The 19,341-nt window shown below is 42.8% G+C and overlaps 1 protein-coding gene across 2 annotated transcripts in view; it reads right to left on the bottom strand.

Moving 5' to 3' along the window:
- PPP3CA (protein phosphatase 3 catalytic subunit alpha) overlaps nt 1-12,857 on the bottom strand; it is a 326,312-nt gene extending 313,455 nt beyond the window's left edge. The window contains exon 1 of one of the 2 annotated variants that reach the window (XM_040237759.1): nt 11,810-12,857. In XM_040237759.1, the coding sequence (XP_040093693.1) occupies nt 11,810-11,867 (58 nt within the window). In that variant the 5' untranslated portion in view covers nt 11,868-12,857. The remainder of the gene's footprint in view (nt 1-11,809) is intronic. The other variant, XM_040237760.1, reaches the window with a different exon arrangement.
- Nucleotides 12,858-19,341: the final 6,484 nt, after the last annotated feature.

Genomic DNA, 19,341 nt, shown 5'->3' with positions numbered 1-19,341 from the left:
ACACAGACCTGTGTTGTGACACCACAGTTGGAAGCCACTGGCCTCTTTTAGGCCTCAGTGAAACTTAAGCTAGTTATCAAATTACAATCAGACTCCCTGGGTTAGCCAAATTCAATGGCCTTAGGAGCTGTTTATCAACAACTTTGAAAGACTGAGTGCCAGGAGTCAGGGCAGGCAGAAGACGCACGTTCCGGCTCTGGTCAAGTGGGGTGCTGAGCGGCCTTCCTGGTGTGATATGAAAAGTAAACAAGGAACTTGGCCTGTCCTCAATTACCCCACTAAACCACCATGGTGTCAGGCTATCATGCTGACTTCAGTACCCGCCTGTATCCCAAATAAAAGCAAGCAAAATACAAGCAACGCCTCCAGAAAATCACTGTTAAAATGCATCTGCTAGCCAAGTTTTCTGGAAAGGTCCTACTTCAGAGCAGATTTAGTATTTAATAGCTTAACGCTGGGGGTACAGCGGGACTGAGAAAAGATACGAGAGAAGGAAATTTCAGTAGGAAAGGGCAAGCGACGTAAGAGCACTCAGACCATGATGGTCCTCACCCAGACAAGGGCCATCATGGGATGGATGCTAGACTGGGGTCCCTCAGTGAAGGACTTGAGTTCCAAGAAGTTCAAAGGTTAGCACGGGGGCACAGAGGGCAAGAAGAGTGAAGCAACCCAGCCCACAGTGCTGGAGGTTCCACAGGAGGAAGTAAGCCAAGATGAATCTTTGCTCACTTCTCCAGTTTCAAGAGGCCCTGACAACTTGACGGGGTTTTATAAGAAGTTACTGGAATAGGGAAAAGCCCAGAAATCATGCCATGTGGGAAGAAGCTAGAAGACTTAAGAACATGAAAGCTGTTTTTAATATCAAATAAACTCTTTTGTAAAAGACAGAAAAGGTTCATTTTATCGAACTCTATGGGGCAAAGCTAGGAATGACAAACACCGACATCAAACATCAGGAAACACTCTGGTGAGCAGAAACGGCCAAGTTAGAGCAGGAACTCTTGGGAAGTTGGGAGCTCCTTCTCACTAGATGTGTTCACAAGGCAGTGGGATACAATCCCGCAGGGAGTCTGGACAGGGGTTGCATACTGGAGAAGGCCTGAGCCAGATTTCTGGGGCACCTTCCAATTCTGAGTCTGATTTGTTCATTTCTGTTAGGTTCAGCCTTGAGCAAGTATGAGAGATAAAAGGTCTCCTGCCCCCTCCCCCATTCACAATCAGAGGACTGGCTCCAGGCCAAAAAGAAGTTAGATTTCCAAGGTTTCTTCCAACTCCAAACATCCATAATTTTAGACTTAGATCTCATTTACACTCAAATAAATGAGGATCATGTGGTCTCTCCACTCAGAAGGTCCCCACAATCCATGCCAGTGTTAAATGTCCTTAACTGGTTAAAAAAACAAAAATCACCTGAATCCCCAATGCTTCTGAATAGCATTTTCTCTAATCCACTTGAAAGTGGTGGTGGATAACATCTGAGTGTGATGTTATATGTAGAAACTGTAGAAAGAGACTTTTTAATAAGTGAAATCTATAGTTAAATCACCACTCAGCCTTTTCTTTTTAAGACTGAAGAATCCCAGGTGCTGTCGTAACTTAAAATCCTTTAATCACTGGGAGGGGGTCTCTCTCTTTTTTTTTTCCCCCCTAACATATTCCAAATTTTTCACATCTGTTTCTAGAAGTGTCTGTGCAGTGAGACAGCACCCGTGTAGAATGTGGAGGTGAAGACAAGAGTGATTCCCTCCTGGCTGCTAAATGCAAACGGGCAAAGGTTGACGATGATGAGATTGTTATGTAGGAAACTATAGTTTCTCTCTAGTTTCCTTGACGGAAACGTATTTCTATCACACATTAAGTCCTGGCTCACAAACCAAAGCCTGGAAAGCCCTGGCTGGCCCGCCTTAATGTGGAGCCATATGACCAAGTCTGGGATAGTGCAGACCCATCTGTGGTCCTCCACAAGAGCTCTCGGAGAGCAGGCGCCTCCTCACCCTGCCGCCCTGTTGACATGGACCCCAAAGCCACACTTTTCTCAAAGGCTTCACCATGCAGAGGTGTCGTCAGGAGAGCTGACTCACAAGGAGCCTGCATTCCGGGCCTGCAAGAGTCTTTCTTATTATTACACAGACATCTCATATCTGGGCCTGCAGCACATTTTACATCTCTATTTTGACTCCAAAATGTATTAACTTTTATTCATCTGGATTTGCACGTTTCTTAAAGTAAGCAATACAACTGTAAGTGAACCCTGGGCCTCCCCAATGCCTGTCACAATAGTTCATCCCTCAACCTAGCATCATCCCCAATCTTCCCCATGAAAAATCTTCCCCTGCCTTTGAGTAAACTAACCTATACACCCTTTGACTGACACTGATTCACTGAAAACCAAGCACTCCCTGGGTAAGCCACCACTGCCTGCAGCTTCTGCAAGCTGGTTACTGCACAGAAATCATAGGACTCCCACTATGAAACAGCATTTCAAAACTCATGTGAAAAAAAACCCTTCTACAGGACTGGCACTTACAAATTAAGAAACTCCGCACGTTTATGAGCCACCCATGATTTAAGATCCACAAAAAAAATTTCAAAATAGAAAAGAACCCTATAATTCAAAATTTTAAATCCCTCTTATCCTTGATCTATCATTTCATTTATTTAACAATCTAGGGTAGGCTAACGATACAAAAGTAAATGGAACCAAGCCCCAGTCTTCCGGGTTCTCCACTTCCTTGAGAGGAGAGCCAGACAGACAGACTAACCATCACAGCAACATGCTCTAGTCAAGGTGTCCACTGTGAATATGAAGGGACCGAGTCCCTTCACCACTCCAGCTGAAGGTATCAGGAGATGTGGGTCCCCCAGGAGGTAACATTTGAACTAAAGCTGTAACCATGAGAATTAAATAATGAGAACTGTTATCATGCCAATAGTCAGACCCACACAGAGAAGGTACGCATGTACTTTATTAGCATTAAGTATACATAGCAGACCAACAATGCCAGGTTTAATAATAAAAAGAAAGGTAATTCCTTTGTAAAAAAAAAAAAAAAAAAAAATTGCAACACAAACGTGAAGCCCTGACTCAGGTTCTATTATTTTAAGAGACTGTGCTTTTAATTTAATTTGATAAAATGGTATAGCTCACAAGATGTTTAAATATAAATGTCAAAGGATGGCGTAAAGTCCACTTAGGAGAATATAAGAAGTCAGAAGAATTAGTCACCTTTTACCATCTCACAGCCCATATATCTTCCCACTAGATAGCAGCAAGGGACACTACAGAGGCCATAGCAGGGCAGGAAATTATACTGAAGAGGGCTGCATTACTGGATTACAAAAGCTTTAGAGAAAATGATAAATTGAGATGCAAACAAAGGAAGAGGATTTTGCTTTGTTTTGGTTTGGATTTTTTATGTCTTGCCTTTGCTTTGTTTTTGTTGTCATGAAATTTGCCAGGTCATTTTTCTCTTCATGACCATGCCTGGACAATAATTAAAACATATAAATCACCCAATAAATCAAACACTGAATGATTAACATATCTTTTCTCACTTGTCAGAAATCGGTCAGGCTAAGGAGAAATACAGCAGAAACTGAAAGAAAGCTTTCAAGTTAATATGCTAAGTTGAAAAGGATTTAGCCTTTTAAATTCAGCTGGCATAAAGCCAGTCCAAATGACCAAACAACAAAACTGCCCTCAATCTAACTGTGTCACCTTAGTAATGCCTTCTTCTCCTAGTCCATTCCCTGATGTGGCTGGAGAAGGAAGCATTCCAATCTACCAGGCAGAACCATTTACAGAGAATCAGAAGTCATATAATAAACTTAATATAAACACATAATGTGTCTCCATTTATGGCTTCTGGAGGCACCTGATAATTTTGCATTGCCCAAATCACTCAACAAGAATTTATTCAATGCATAAAGAGCAAGGCATTGGGCTTGGCACTATTGGTTCAATGACCATATTTTTCAAACTAAAACCTTGAATATATATTTTAACAAATCATTTTATGTAACTTCCAAGTAAATGCAACAACTTGGGAGACACAGTTTAGACACTGACATACTATAATTTCCAAAACATCCTAATACTACATGTAGACAACTGAAAATTTAAATCAGAAGCAGTTGCTCCTCCCAAAAAGAAAACTGGGAGCTATAAGGTCAGCAAAGTCTTTAACCCTTAGAATCCTGGAACTGACAGGAATTGTTTTTAATTTAACTGCATATGAATAAAACATTCTCTCTGAATATCAACCATCATTCTTCTGGTTTCACAACTGTAGCAAGTATCTGAAACTGACAAACGCTGAAAGGTAGTATGTCATAATCTCCAGGCAGCTGTTAACATAAATCTCGATTTCTACTCATTTTTCTCTTTTGCAGAGACATGCAGAATTTCCAGCTGCAAGGGATAAATGTTCATAGAAAGTCAGATAGACCATCTTTTAAAATAGAGTTGACTATATTTTGCTGTCAGGCAAAAGAACAGACTAGGGAAATAAAAAGAAGAACACAAGGTTCCAATCTTCTCTATAATGGTCTCAAAAGGAATCCATCCAATTCCATAAACAGCATTTTAACAACTGATAACTGCTTCTTCAGAGCTTATATATATATTTTTTTAAATACCTGAATATGCATTTGTGAAATGGATTTGAAATTCGGCAATAGGTCTGCCTCTTGAGAAATCCATATGCAGCCCAGGAAGCAACAGTTAGAACTGGACACGGAACAACAAACTGGTTCCAAATAGGGAAAGGAGTACGTCAAGACCGTATATTGTCACCCTGCTTATTTAACTTTTACGCAGAGTACATTATGAGAAACACTGGGCTGGATGAAGCACAAGCTGGAATCAAGATTGACAGGAGAAATATCAATCACCTCAGATATGCAGATGACACCACTCTTATGGTAGAAAGTGAAGAAGAATTAAAGAGCCTCTTGATGAAAGTGAAAGAGGAGAGTGAAAAAGTGGGCTAAAAGCTCAACATTCAAAAAACTAAGATCATGGCATCTGGTCCCATTACTTCATGGCAAATAAATGGGGAAACAATGGAAACAGTGATAGACTTTATTTTTGGGAGGCTCCAAAATCACTGCAGATGGTGATTGCAGCCATGAAATTAAAAGACGCTTACTCTTTGGAAGAAAAGTTATGACCAACCTAGACAGCATATTCAAAAGCAGAGACATTACTTTGCCAACAAAGGTCCGTCTAGTCAAGGCTGTGGTTTTTCAGTAGTCATGTATGGATGTGAGAGCTGGACTATAAAGAAAGCTGAGCACCAAAGAACTGATGCTCTTGAACTGCAGTGTTGGATTAGACTCGTGAAAGTCCCTTGGACTGCAAGAAGATCCAACCAGTCCATTATAAAGGAGATCAGTCCTGGGTGTTCATTGGAAGGACTGATGCTGAAGCTGAAGCTCCAAAATTCTGGCCATCTGATGCGAAGAACTGACTCATTTGAAAAAACCCTGATGCTGGGAAAGATTGAAGGCAGAGGAGAAGGGGACGACAGAGGATGAGATGGTTGGATGGCATCACTGACTCAATGGAAATGAGTCTGAGTAAACTCCAGGAGTTGGTGATGGACAGGGAGGCCTGGCATGTTGCAGTCAATGGGATTGCAAAAAGTCGGACACAACTGAGCGACTGAACTAAACTAATAAGTCTAAGTCCTCAAGTTGATAGTCCTCTGTTTTAAGCGATTACTCAGAATCCCTCACCATGGAGGAATATCAAATTTTTTTATTTGATTTCTTACATAAAATATAATTGATAGCTTATCAATGAATACAGCCTGTATGAATACAGGAGATGGAAATATAAAGTAAAATGGGTTTAAAATGCTGAAAATGCAAAGACTATTAAAGACAGTTTACAAACTGAAACTCTGTCTCAGTATACATCATTTCCACTTGACTGTATTTTTAAAAAGTAGTAAAACACCTAAGAAGCAATGGCTCCTATTTTCACTTGAGCTCTGTCTAGAAATTAACTAAATCCTCAAACCAGAATAACAACATGGGTTGTTATCTGTAGTTCAGACAAAGGGTCTTACAATAACACTTTACAAAATAAAAGTATAAAAAATTCCTTAACAGGAAAGTATGCTATTTCTGTTTCCGAGTACATATTTACATGAATAGTAAACAATGTTTGACAGTTTTCCTTAGTTAACCTCATGCCAAGATCAAACCAGATTATAACATTTATCATCAAAATTTAAATTTCTGCTAAACACAGAGATCAAAAGCTTCTTCTAATAAAACTATTTTATACAGTCAGTAATTCAGTAAAGAAAACTGAAACAAAATGTGACATCCTAGATATTGCTAAAAGAAGTGACAGTTCCAAACAGATGCTCAAGAGAAAAGAGACTCTTTGCTAAAGGTAAGAATTTGCTTACACTTACCTCCATTCTAGTCCCACCTGTGACCAACCATTCTATCTTTTCTGTCTCCATTTCTTCAACTATAAAATGTCACATGAGCTACCACTGCAGAGCCAAGGCATTCATGGATTTCAGTATTAATGGTTCTGACTATTCTTGAGTGACCCTGAAAATACATTATTAACACACTGTCATTTGTAATTCTGTGTCAGCAGTGTCTGAACTGCGGTTCCCAGGTGAGTGTATCAAGGGTAACCTTCCCAGCTCTCTATTCCCATTTCATGATCCTCTGTTCTCACCAGTGACTGATGAGTACAACTGCTGCCTTTTTACATACAGGACTATCCTATGACATTATAACACATAACAGTGGGATTATAGGAAGCTAGAACTCAAAATCTCACTGAATTCCTCTTAAACATCAACAGAATGCGACTCTAGAAAATTGCTGAAAAAATTAACAAAATGATTTGCTAGTTTTTATCTAAGTTCAATATCATGAATCATCATTTTTCTACATTTCTAGAAGTGTCTGAAAGTTTCAAAATGCTAATTTAACTGGATTTGCTGAAAGGAAAGTAGGTCTAGAAAAATGCTGTTTTCCAAGGAGGTCACTCTAAATGGATTCTTTATTTGGTTTCATAATCAGTTTCAACTTTACACGTGGCTGCCACAAAAAAGATAAGGAAAAGCATAAGAGGCCAATTATAAAAGTTACAAATGCACACTATATCAAAGTCATATTTCATATCTCTAAAATGACAAATAAAAACACATCATAAATAAATAGATTTTACAAGACATATTTCTAAACTAATATAAACAAATGTTAGAGTAAACCTGAAACTCGATTCTAAGGTGTTTGCTTTTTTTTTTCACATTTTAACTGGATGTCTTAATATAGACTGTTCTTTAAAGCAGAGGCTCTTCCCACAGTTCCCAAAAAACTATTATTTTTTAAATGTTAATTCTTCTAACTGATGGTACTTTAGAGTCACTGGAGTTTCCCAGAATCCTGGCTGCAACTGTTGCGTTAAGCCGACAAAACGTTTTGAAAATAATGCACTTGTGTTATAATTACTTTATAGTAGAAATCCTGAAAGGATTAATGAATAGATCAATCTAATTTGTAATTAACAGCATTAATTTGCATGCTGTTCACTAAGTCCTGATAAGAATTTGTTCTCTGTTATCTATGACCAAATCACGTTGCTTATAGTATTAATTAGATCAGCAGACCCCTTTTTTCACATCCAGTGCTGATGTAAACTCCAGCCACCAAACAAGGAAATTTAGTCAAAGTTTCAATTAGTGACACTGAATTAATGCAGTTTTACTAAATTCAAACGGAAAACCAAATACATGGAAAAACTCAACCAATTTTAACAAACATCAGTAAAATAAATTCACAATGAGCTCTTCCTGACACACAGCAAAAAAATGGCATTATTTAATATTCCAAGAACCAAACATGACAGTTATCACTGATATAGCAGCCTCTCTCAGCTAGAAACACTAGTGGCATGAATCCCTATTTACTTAATATTCTACTTAGCAACAATCATCTTGCTTACAAGATATTAGATATCTTTCCAGAATTTCTCTACCTGTACTTTGTCTGCACAAATACTATATAAATTGACAAAACACAGAAAGACAGCTCTAGTTTTGGGGTTTTTTTTGTTTGTTTGTTTATTTGCATTCCCAAGAGTCAGAGGCAATCTGGTAGAAAGCACAAGAGTCTCCAATCTAAGGGTTTTGAGAAATTCCCCAAAACACTTTCCAGGAATTGACCCCTCAACAACTTGCCACAGTATCTGGAATGTCTACCATTCAAGTAATTTGGATTAAGAGAAAAGGCCCATTACAAAATACCTGAAGATGGGAAGAGAGGAAAGGGCAAGAGATGGAACAAAACAGCAGACTCAACACATGCAGGTCAATTTCCTCCGCCTGTTTGACAGAGTCCCATAGACCATAGGGAATGTTAGGGCCACAGAACAAGATTTAAAGGCAGGACCAGGCAGAGAGGCATGAAGGGAAGCCAGAGTTTGGAACGAGGCCCATGGAGCACCACTGGGACAGGGAAACAGTTATTCTTCTACTTATTGCCCTTTGTCTTTTGCCTTATAATTATACAGTGTTTTCTTTTTTAAAATATCAAACAGTAGATGGATCAAGTTATTCTGATTTCCAACAAATGGCACTACCAAGATGTTTTCTCTGAATTTTTATAGTTTGCACTGTTTTTATTCCAAGAACAGTCTAAATAAAACCGCTCCAGTTTAGCTAGATGAAGTAACTTTCTGATGTTATCTAAATGAATGCTTTCCTTCTCCAATGCTGCCATTCCCTTCCATTCTTTAGGTTTACGAACTGACCAGCATGTGTGAACACCTTCAAGAAGATGCTGAATATCTGAAAAATTGCACAACTGAGACTAAAACTCAGCCCACCTATCTTTCTAAAGTTGTGTTTTGGAAACACAAATCAAGAAAGCTGTCACATCATCACATTACTACAAACAAAACCACAAGCACAGCTTTATTCGTAAATAGCAGTATAATATACAATAAAAGCCAGATCACAGTAATGAAGATAACTATAAACAAATGCCATGGCCTGCCACAATAATAATGATCCAAGTTCTTATTCCCATGTGTGAGTAAATATTATCCATACTGCTTAAAATGAAAAAATGCTTATGAACACAAAAATTTCCCTTGCCTACATTAAAAAAATGAGTCAATCTCAGATCACGAAGATAAAGTCTAACAAAATTAAAAGTCATGGCTTCATGGCTTCATGAATTGTATCTTATCAAATTTTTGTAACTGTAAAAAATCTTTTGGTAATCTGCTTTCCATTCTGAAAATATGTACTTTCTACTTGCTAAGTATATACATATATATTCATGTGGAAATGCTATGTCATAGAAGACTGATAATCAAAACAGATTATCATCTCAATTAATTGTAAAACTCATAGGTATGACAAAATGTTAAAGCCAACTTTCAATAACGCCTCTTAAGCCAACAGTAAAAAGTCTATAAGAAAGCATAAGAGGAATAGCAGTAGTATTTCCACCTTAAAATCAGGATTCAGCAATAAAACATTTTCAATAAACAAAATTTTCACAAAATTTCACATCAAGATCCCTATTTAAAAGTATGCAAAATTAACTTTTCCTATTTTGAGTCTATTATACTCATCCACATTTCCGTTCTGCAAAAACATGTAAACCAAATTTTCTGAATTATGAGTGGTCGTGTGTATGTATAATGAAAAGCCATTTATGATCAAATGTATACATTACTGTAAAAAAGCAAGACAGAATAACTATGGAATGGTTGAATACACTTTCACATAAACCATTAAAGACAATGAGCCAGAGTGTATGAACAATTATTTTCACAATCTTCACTTGATGACAATTTTACGATTACATTAAGAAGCCACATTTTGTGACTTAAAACAGAGAACTGATCTTCTGTGTGCACATATGAGTATTTCCTCATTGCTGACACATTTTACTGCTGCCATATAAATTGTAAGCTTTACATCAAGTTTTGAAAAAAGGTAATCTCAACATACAGACTGGAGTTACACCTAAACTTCACACCTTAAGGGAGATAGTTGTTATTCTCTGCTATTTCAGCAAAAGGTCTTAATTTTTTTAAAATGTCAACACAGGCCCTTACCACAAAACATAATTCTGAATGAATCTGAATTGACTGTTTACATGAGAATCCATGCCTGCAGAAAGAACCGTTGTGCATCTGTAGACCTATTTCAAGTCATTTGGGCAGAGATGCTACTTATTTTGATGGGTCTATGAATATTGCACTGAAGCAGGAATGATTCTAATAGAACCAAAACAAGACAAGACACACACACACATCACTTTAAAAACAAAAACAAAAAAACTGAGCAAACCTGAGTGGAGCCATGAACGTTTCTGAAGTCTCCGAAGGACTTAGGCATTATGCACGGTTTTTGGACTGCTGGGTTACTTCACCTAAGTGTTCATGGTGCACATGACTTCACTGCCTTGCACTCTAAAGTTGCATGCTCAAGCCACATTAGATACAATCTCTGTTCTACACGCAACACACAGGCATACACACACTCTCTCTATATACCAGCCCGAGCTGTTTCCAATTTCAGAGGCCCGCTCGGCGTGCAGCCCATGCCCATCCCTGCTCCGCTCAGTCCTGCCCCCAGGAGTGTAGGGACGCTTACATTAAGTAGGGATACTACTTAAAGCTGGTATATCTGCTCTATTGCTTCATCCTTCCAGAATGTATAGCATGGTCCCTCCCCCACTCCACGAGTACAACGGAGACGACGGATTCCGGGGTGCGAGAGAGGAGACCACTACTTGTCCCCTTCCACACCCCAGGCATCCCGGCTTCTCTCCTCCAAAAACCCCGGAGCCATTGCTGCCTGGAGTCTGTGATCCCGGGGCGGGGGAGAAGAGCCAATGATAGGAATCAAATAGCCCGTTCAGGAGCGGGTGCCAGGGGCACGGAAGGGGCGAGCCGGGTGAAGTTACCAGCACCGGGGAGGTGTGCTTCGGCAGGGCACCATTAGAGAGCAATGACAGGTCGGCGAGGGAAGGCTGGGGGCGGCGAGGGAGGCTGGGGAACAGCTTTTCCTGTCTTTCTCAAGGCCTGGCGGGGAATCCCGGGGCTGCGGCGGCAGCAGGGCTCGTGGGTCGTCCCTCGCCTCCCACGCCCCCCGCGCCCCCGGCGCGTGCCCTCCGCCGCCCCCTCGGTGCGGCCGCTCCCGCCCGGCGCGGAAGGAAGCGCCGGGCTCCCCCCACGCTCTCCCGCTCTCTCGCGAGTCCTGTGCAGGCCCTTTTCGGGGGGAGGGGAAGGGGGAGGGGGCGCAGAGGGAATTGCTGCAATAGAGCGCCGAGAGAACCCTGCCCGGGCGAGGCAGGCGGTGGAAAGCCACGGCCACATAAAAATGCCATATTAATTTTTTAAAAGCCATAAATCACCCCTCCCTCTGCAAACGAAAACCATAAACCCGATCCCATGCAAGCCCGCGAGCAGCCACCCACTTCCTATTTCTGTCACAGCAGCTACACCCTGGCAGCAACCAACCCCCCCGGGCGCCCCCTCCCGCCACCGCCACCCCCGCCACCCCCGCCACCGCCTCCCCTCGGCTCAGCCATTTGCCAACTGGCGCCCCCGTAAATAAAAATGCCCCAAGTGGGGCTGGGTGGGAAGCGTGGGGGAAGGGCGCGCCAGAGAGGGGGGATTTGAGGCTTGCACAATATCCTAGAAGGTCCGTGGCTGGAGCGAGGAGAGAACCCCAGGCGGGGGGAGGGGAGGCGAGCCTCCCGGGTGCCTGCGGCACACGGTGCACCCAGGCGATCGCAGCGCGCCGCTTACCTTTCACCACCCTGTCGGTCGTCGACAACTTGGGATCAATTGCCTTGGGCTCGGACATCTCCAGCCGCCGGGGGACAGCGACGCGCTGCTCGTCCGTCCTACTGCACACCCCGACCGGACCGGCGGGCCAGACACTCAACGCCGCCGCTGCCGCCGCGCTGCAAACCGCTTGGCTGGAGGTTCTGGGCTCTGAGCTGGCTTTAAAGTTACTGCCTTCTCCGCGCGTCCCTCCTCCTCCTCCTCCTCCGCCGCCGCCGCCTTCACTCCTCCTCCGCCGCCGCCAGCCCTGCCGACTCTGCTCCGGGCTGCGCGTGTGTGGTGGTTATTTATTTATTTTCTAAGCACGCCTCTCGGTTCTTCTTTTATTCTTGGGGGAAGGGGGATGGGGTGGGGAAGCGCACACACGAGTACCCACCCTGGCACGGAGATCGGGCACCGCGGAATGGAGCCCCAAGCGCGCACACTGCTAGGATTAAGACCGATCACATGGGGAGGGCCGGGGGCGAGGAAGGAGAGGCAGGGCCGCCGATGTCAGTGCCACTAGCCGCGCCTCGGCGTCCCCGGCGGCGGAGAGGCGGCCGCCGATGCTGCTGCTGCTGCCGCCGCTGCTTCCCCACACCGAGCGCCGCTGCTGATCAGCGGCCGCCGGAGACGTCCCGCCGCCTCGCTCTCCCGCGCCTGCCTCTGCCTCCCCGCGCCGCTCCTTCACTCATACAGGCACAGCCACGGAGCTCGGCAGACTCAGTCCCCGGCGCAACCTACCCTCCGCCGCCACCACCGCCTCGGCCGCCGCCGCCGCCGCCGCCGCCGCTGCCGCCACCGCTCCCGCCTCCGCCTCCTCCCCTTCCTCCTCCCGGCCCCCTCCTCTAGCGCCGGAGCGGCCGCCCCCTCCCCGCGGAGCCCGCCCCCTGCTGCCCCTGACGTTGAAGCTGTGGGCGCTCATTGGATAGTGTGAGCGTCACTCACTGCCAGCGGCGCCCTCCCCTCTGGCCCCGCCTCCCGCTCCTCCTCGTCGTCCCCGCCCCTCGCTCTGTTTTCTCTGGGCTGCCAGATCGGCGGGCCTGCTGCCTCCACCGCCCAGTCCCCCGCTCAGGTGTCACTGTTGCTGGCAGCCCGGGATTAGGGAAGGAGAATGGGCGGGAGGTCGCGGCTGGGAGGAGAGAGGCTGTGCCATGCCACCCCTCCAGCCCCATTTGGCCTTCTTCCCTGGACCCCGCACACACACCCCGCGCCGCTTTGGCAACCGTGCCTTGCCGGCTTGGGTTAAGCCGCAGTGTGAGTAGCCAAGTGCGGAGGGTGTCTCCGGGTGTGTGCGTGCGTGGCCCGCGAGAGGGCAAGAAGGGAGGAGGCGAAGAGAGCAAGGAAGGGGGTTGGGGTGAGAGGCGGCCGAGGAAGGGCGGAGGAAGGAAGAGCGCGAGGAACTCCGGGGCCGCCTCACAGCTGCTGTCGCTGCCGCAGCTGTCCGGAGAGAATCGCCGAAACGGCGACGAATCAACAACTTACCTTGGAGAGACGGGCTCCGCTGTGATGGGTGTACTGCCTGTCTTGCTATTGGGGCTTTTGTGGGGGGCTGGGGAGGGGTGTCGTGATTATTAATGTTTCCCATTCCTGCATCCACACCTTTGGTGGAGGGGCCGCTTCGAGCGTCTCCGGCCGGGGACGTGGCGGAGCGTGCGGGGCACGGGAGCGGGCTACCCACTGAGGATGGAGACGGGAGGACACGCGACCCCGGCCAACTCTTGAGTTACCTAGGTTAGCCCTAGGCGGGGGAAGGGAGGGAAGAGAAACATCGGAGAGGATCGCCTTTTTCACTGTTGACACTGCACACCCAGTGACTGGTCGGGACTGGTGACACAACATCCGCCTCCCCAGCTCCAGTCCATCATCCGATACCCACTTGGTGCTCCTAATACCTGCAGGGCACTGCAGCCCAAGGCGGGTCCCCATTCTGGTGTCCTCGGGTTGGAAGGAGTGTGAAGGAGAGAATGGGAAGCTAAAGAGTGACTGTGACCCAAATGTTCCCTTCTGGACTGCTAATGAGGAGCAGGTTTCCCTCAGCAAGAAGGTCACCTCTCCACAGCCCATCTCCCCAACCAACCTCAGCCCCAAGGACCGAGGACCGGCAAAGGTCGGGGACAAGGATTAACGTTCAAACTCGAAAAGTTTTAGAAAATTGGCTGATGACATGAGTGTGGCTTCCACAGTATGGTCTGCAAGGAATAGAAACTCACAGTTGGTTAGGTGAGCCTCCTGGAGGCCTTTTTAGCCAAAGGATTTGTCCCTGGCTCAGGGAGACTGCCACCAGGTCCAAATTCTTCTGCCCAATTCACAACTCTAAGATTGTTATGTGGTATTTAAGCAAACAATACATTCAATCAATATGAATCCTCCTCTTTTTATATGCCAGACACTGTGATAGGTAATTCATGTAGGGTGGGGAAAGATTGAAAAGGGCCCTTGCGGGTAATGAAGCCTAGAACTGCCATGAAAATATGAGTTCTGAGAGAACAGGGTATTGCCTCAAGAAGGAGTTGTTGAAAACAGCCTCTTGAGCACAGGCAGAGCTAGTTGCTAAGGCAGATTTGGGAAGTTGGCCCCTAGCCAGATGGCACAGAGCAAGGCAAGGATGCCAAGACTTGTAGGTGAAGAAGAGGGCCTGCTTGAGGAAAGATCAGGAAACCATGTCCAGGGATGCTTGCTTCTAACTCCGCAATGTTCTTTCCCGCATACTTCAAGCAGAGATACAATTCCCACCGATATTTGGACTCACTTTTCAGATCCTGGAAAAAAAAACTTAGTACCAAGCTCAGGGGCTTAAACTGTCAGCACCATAGAATAGTTTTATGATGCAGATAGGAAATAAAGGCACACCTTTCAGGCACACCCTTCAGTCCGCTACAAGTCTAGAACACCTCCTAGCTGAAATATGTGTGGGAAAAAATGTTATGAATCATAATCACTTTACAACACATCTTATTATCATCAGGTGCCTTTAATGCATGTGTCTGGTTCCATACTGTTGCAACACAGACACATCTTCCTAGTGAAAACTGGACCCTACACCAAGGAAAACTAGACAGAAACTAGAGACCAATTATGTCCACATAGCGGGCCTACTGATAGAGCCAAATCAAAGGTATTTTTTTAGATGTCTTACTATCTCCTACTGTCATGCTTCTTTTTATCCTGTTAGACTGCCCAGTCTGTCTTTGATTATACTACTATTTGCATCAGCTCACCTTAGACATGGAATTTACATTTTCAAGAAGTTACCGCAATGCTTGGATGCTGAATTCAACAATATCCTCTGTGAAGAAAAAAAGAAAAAATTTTAAAAACTTAGCAAAAAAACCTCACTGTCTACCAAAAATTGTATTTCCCCTTTTTTAGTATACTCTCTGCAAAGCGTCTAACTAGGTACGGATTCCGTTTCCCACCTGCACCTGCTTGCATCTGAGTAGGTCCATGTGACTAGTTCTGGTCAATATGTGGGCTGAAGTGTTTCATCACTTTTTACCTAGGCAGTTAAGCAGAAGATATGCATTCTCCAGCCTATAGGCTCCCATCTATAGCTGAATTCAGAGACTTCTAGAGTCCTAGAGAGGGTGTAACCTCACATGGAAAGAGCTGAGTGCCTAAACTACCACATAGAACAATGCTGCCCACTTACTAGAACTATCACTTTAGCACACAAAAGTTACTATGTTAGTTCAAAAGTAAAGCCCAGAATTATTGTGTATCTGTTATATAACAAAATTACCAGGAGACTAAAAATATGTTTACTTCTTAATACATGAACATAAAACTTTGATTTTTATAAATATCTCAAAGTCTTGTTATATGTGAGTTGCACATATACTCTCTATGCAAACATTTAGGTATACGGTGCTACTTCATCAAAAGTAATTATGAATATAAATATATATAGAAAAAAAGAAAATATTGAGAATTTGGAGTCAGCTATGCATTCAAATGCTCCATCACAGTTTACCTCCATTGGTACAAATTATAGTAAATGGATAATGTTAATTTGCTATTAACTGTTCTACTACATCTAGAAACTTTTTAAAGGAAAAAAAGGAAAGATATTTCATTTTATATCCTGTTTTGAGAATATCTGTCTTTGAAATTTTTTGCTTTCCTTTTGGTTCTTGATAAAGTACTATCATTTTGACATTAAGAGTTGAATAGTAGCTTCTGGTTTTGATTCATCGGAGGCACGCACTTCATTCTGAGTAGCTGACGGCAGACAGCAGTATGTCTGTCCTATTTTCACTTGAGTTGATGGAGCTAAATGCTGAAGAACCTGCAGAGTATATAGCCAGTCCTGATGGAGCCATGAATCTGTATGAGAATTAGATTTATTATCTTAAAGCTAATTCCTCTGACACTCACTTTTAACATGTTCTACCCTATTCACTATAGAAACTATGAAAAATATATTCAAAATGGATTTTATTTGAGATTTATAGTAAAAAGACTTCTTATTGTTTATCTTTTGGATTGTCCTTGAAATTTTATTGAACCATGTTTTTTCCAGAAGTTAGTTTTACTCATTTGAGGAAGTTGTTATAACTAATATGTTCAAGAGTAAATATGTTTGTTTGTTTTGGTTTTTTTTTCAGTCAGGGACCAAACTATAACTTATGGAATTGTATGGTAAGTTCATAAAGAGAGGATATGTTTTATGTAACATTTGGCAAGACTATGGGCAATCATTAATTTGCATTTAATAAATATTTTTATATTTGTTTTATTTATATTTGCATCATCATTTCATATCCCGATTCTAGTCACAGAGTAAGTGCTCAACAAATTTTGCTGAATGAACTTAAAAAGTATGTTGGCATCCAGTATATGACAGGTTAAATACCATAGTGCATACTCAGGAATATTTCAATATTCCTAATATAAGAAATATATATTAATATATTGTTAATGTATGTATATTTATTTACTTATACACACACATTGGAGAGAAATCTTATAGCCCTTTCTCCTAGATAGTTTTAATTTTAGCTTCGTTATTAATTTTGAAATTATGAATAGATTAAGGGTGTCAGGTCATACATGTTTACATTTAAAATAGCTATATGCATCCTATTATACTGAACATCCAAGAACCATTCATGCTGTGAAACTGTATGTATTCTGGCTTTTCTAAACTCAGAATCTCAGAATATTTGACCTGAAACGAGCTGGAGTTTACACTTGAAGTGCTTTAAGAACATCTTCAAGAACTATCGCAAACAGCTTAGTAATCAAACTAAAGATAACACGTTGTGGAAGACCTGGTAAATCAATTTAGGACAAACTTTGTCAAGCCCTCTAAAAGCGCATTTGCATATACCAAATCAATATAGTAATTAGAAATGGATTTTACTGTTCAAAGCCAGCAGAAATTTAACCTTACTCAAAGCAAGTTTTGCCCATTATTGATGGAAAATTCATGAATTTGCAAGTAAATATTTTATTAAAAAAGAATCTTTCAGTCAGATCAGCCATCTTTCTATTTACTTCTGATTAGCAGTATTTAATTTTGCTAGTATTCATGGTTATTGGAAAGCCTATATATAATAGGCATTTATTGCATACCTGCATATATCAGACACTGGGAACATGACATGAAAATATCAAGTCTCATCATTCATATACTTTACATTCCAGTGAGGAGACACACACAACAAAAAGGAACAATTACACGTACAGAATATGTTGGATGAGCTAAGTGGTAAAATGCATGTATACTGGTAACAGCACTGAAAGCAGTGATTGGCAAAGTAGAGTTACTCACTGTTGTAGACAGATCATTTAGGGAAGACATCTCTGAGAAGATAATATTTCAACAGAGAGTCAATGAAGTAAAGACAATATCTATGCAGCTATCTGGAAAAAGAGTATTCTGTGTTAAAGAAATGGCATGGGCAAAGGCCCTAATGTAAGAGCCTGTTTGACCTATGTAAAGAATTGTCAGGGGAGGCCAGTGTAGTTGAAGCACAATGAGAGTGGTCTAAGACTAGGTCACAGAGGTGCTATAGAGTCAGATTATTCAAGGCCTCATAGATCATAGCTGCTGCTGCTGCTGCTAAGTCGCTTCAGTTGTGTCCGACTCTGTGTGACCCCATAGACGGCAGCCCACCAGGCTCCCCCGTCCCTGGGATTCTCCAGGCAAAAACACTGGAGTGGGTTGCCATTTCCTTCTCCAGTGCAGGAAAGTGAAAAGTGAAAGTGAAAGTGAAGTCGTGCCCGACTCTGTGTGACCCCATGGACTGTAGCCCACCAGGCTCCTCCGTCCAGGGGATTTTCCAGGCAAGAGTACCAGAGTGGGGTGCCATTGCCTTCTCCACATAGACCATAGAAAAGATTCTAAACATTATTCTGGTGAAATAAGCAGTATTTTATTAGGAAAGTGATATGATATGATTCAAGCTTAGAGAAAACCATCAGTCTCTTGTAAGAACTGACTCTGGATGCAATTCTTGTCATAATCCAAGCTAGAAATAAGGTAGTTTGGATTAGTGAGAAGGAAGAAGTGAAAGGTATCCAATTCCAAATATATTTTAAAGGTAAAGCTAAAAGATTTGTTGATGGATTGGCTAGAGTGTGTGGGAAAATGAAAAGGACTCCTTGGAGTCAAGACCGCCAAAGTTTGGGGTGGGGTCTCAACACAGGAAAAATGGAGCTACCATTTACTGGGAAAGGGATCATCGGAAATGGAGAGCATATATTATGAAGAAGATCTAAAACCAGTTCTAGATATGTTAACTTTGAGATGAACATTTGACATGGATGTGGAGATAGCACGTAGGTAATTGCATATGAGACTCTGGACTTAAGAGGCAAGGGTCAGGCTGTTGATGTATGAAATTGGTAATCATCTTCAGTTCAGTTCAGTCGCTCAGTCGTGTCCGACTCTTTGCGACCCCATGAATAGCAGCAGGCCAGGCCTCCCTGTCCATCACCAACTCCCGGAGTTCACTCAGACTCACAAGCTGTTTCAAATCCTGAAAGATGATGCTGTGAAAGTGCTGCACTCAATATGCCAGCAAATTTGGAAAACTCAAAAGTGGCCACAGGACTGGAAAATGTCAGTTTTCATTCCAATCCCAAAGAAAGGCAATGCCAAAGAATGCTCAAATGACCGCACATGACATCTTAGTAGTCCTTTATTTTAGTTGGCAGAAGTGGAGGGACCTGTAAATCTGACAAAAAGGAGTAGCTTCTGGGGGAGAAATGTGGTGTCTCTGAGGTCAAGCAAATGAAGTGTTAACAATCCTGAAAATTTGAGTAAAATGACAACTGAGAACTACTGTCAGTTTTGACAAAAGGCAAGTTCACTGGTGATCTTCACAATTCAGTCTTTAAACCTATCCAAAATAGCATCTCATCAGCCGCTGCCTCTTTATACAGACTTAAGCCGTTTTTCATGTTTATAATTAGTTGACAGTACATGTGTATATCTGTAATGCATATGATGTATTTGTCTATCTTCCTGCAGCTATATGCTATAACCTTTGAGAGGAGGAGGAAAT

This window comes from Oryx dammah, unplaced genomic scaffold (assembly GCF_014754425.2).
Source record: "Oryx dammah isolate SB20612 unplaced genomic scaffold, SCBI_Odam_1.1 HiC_scaffold_3, whole genome shotgun sequence".
Lineage (NCBI taxonomy): Eukaryota > Metazoa > Chordata > Mammalia > Artiodactyla > Bovidae > Oryx > Oryx dammah.
The sequence above is the reverse complement of the archived record's forward strand: the minus strand, read 5'-3'. Positions and strand labels throughout refer to the sequence as shown.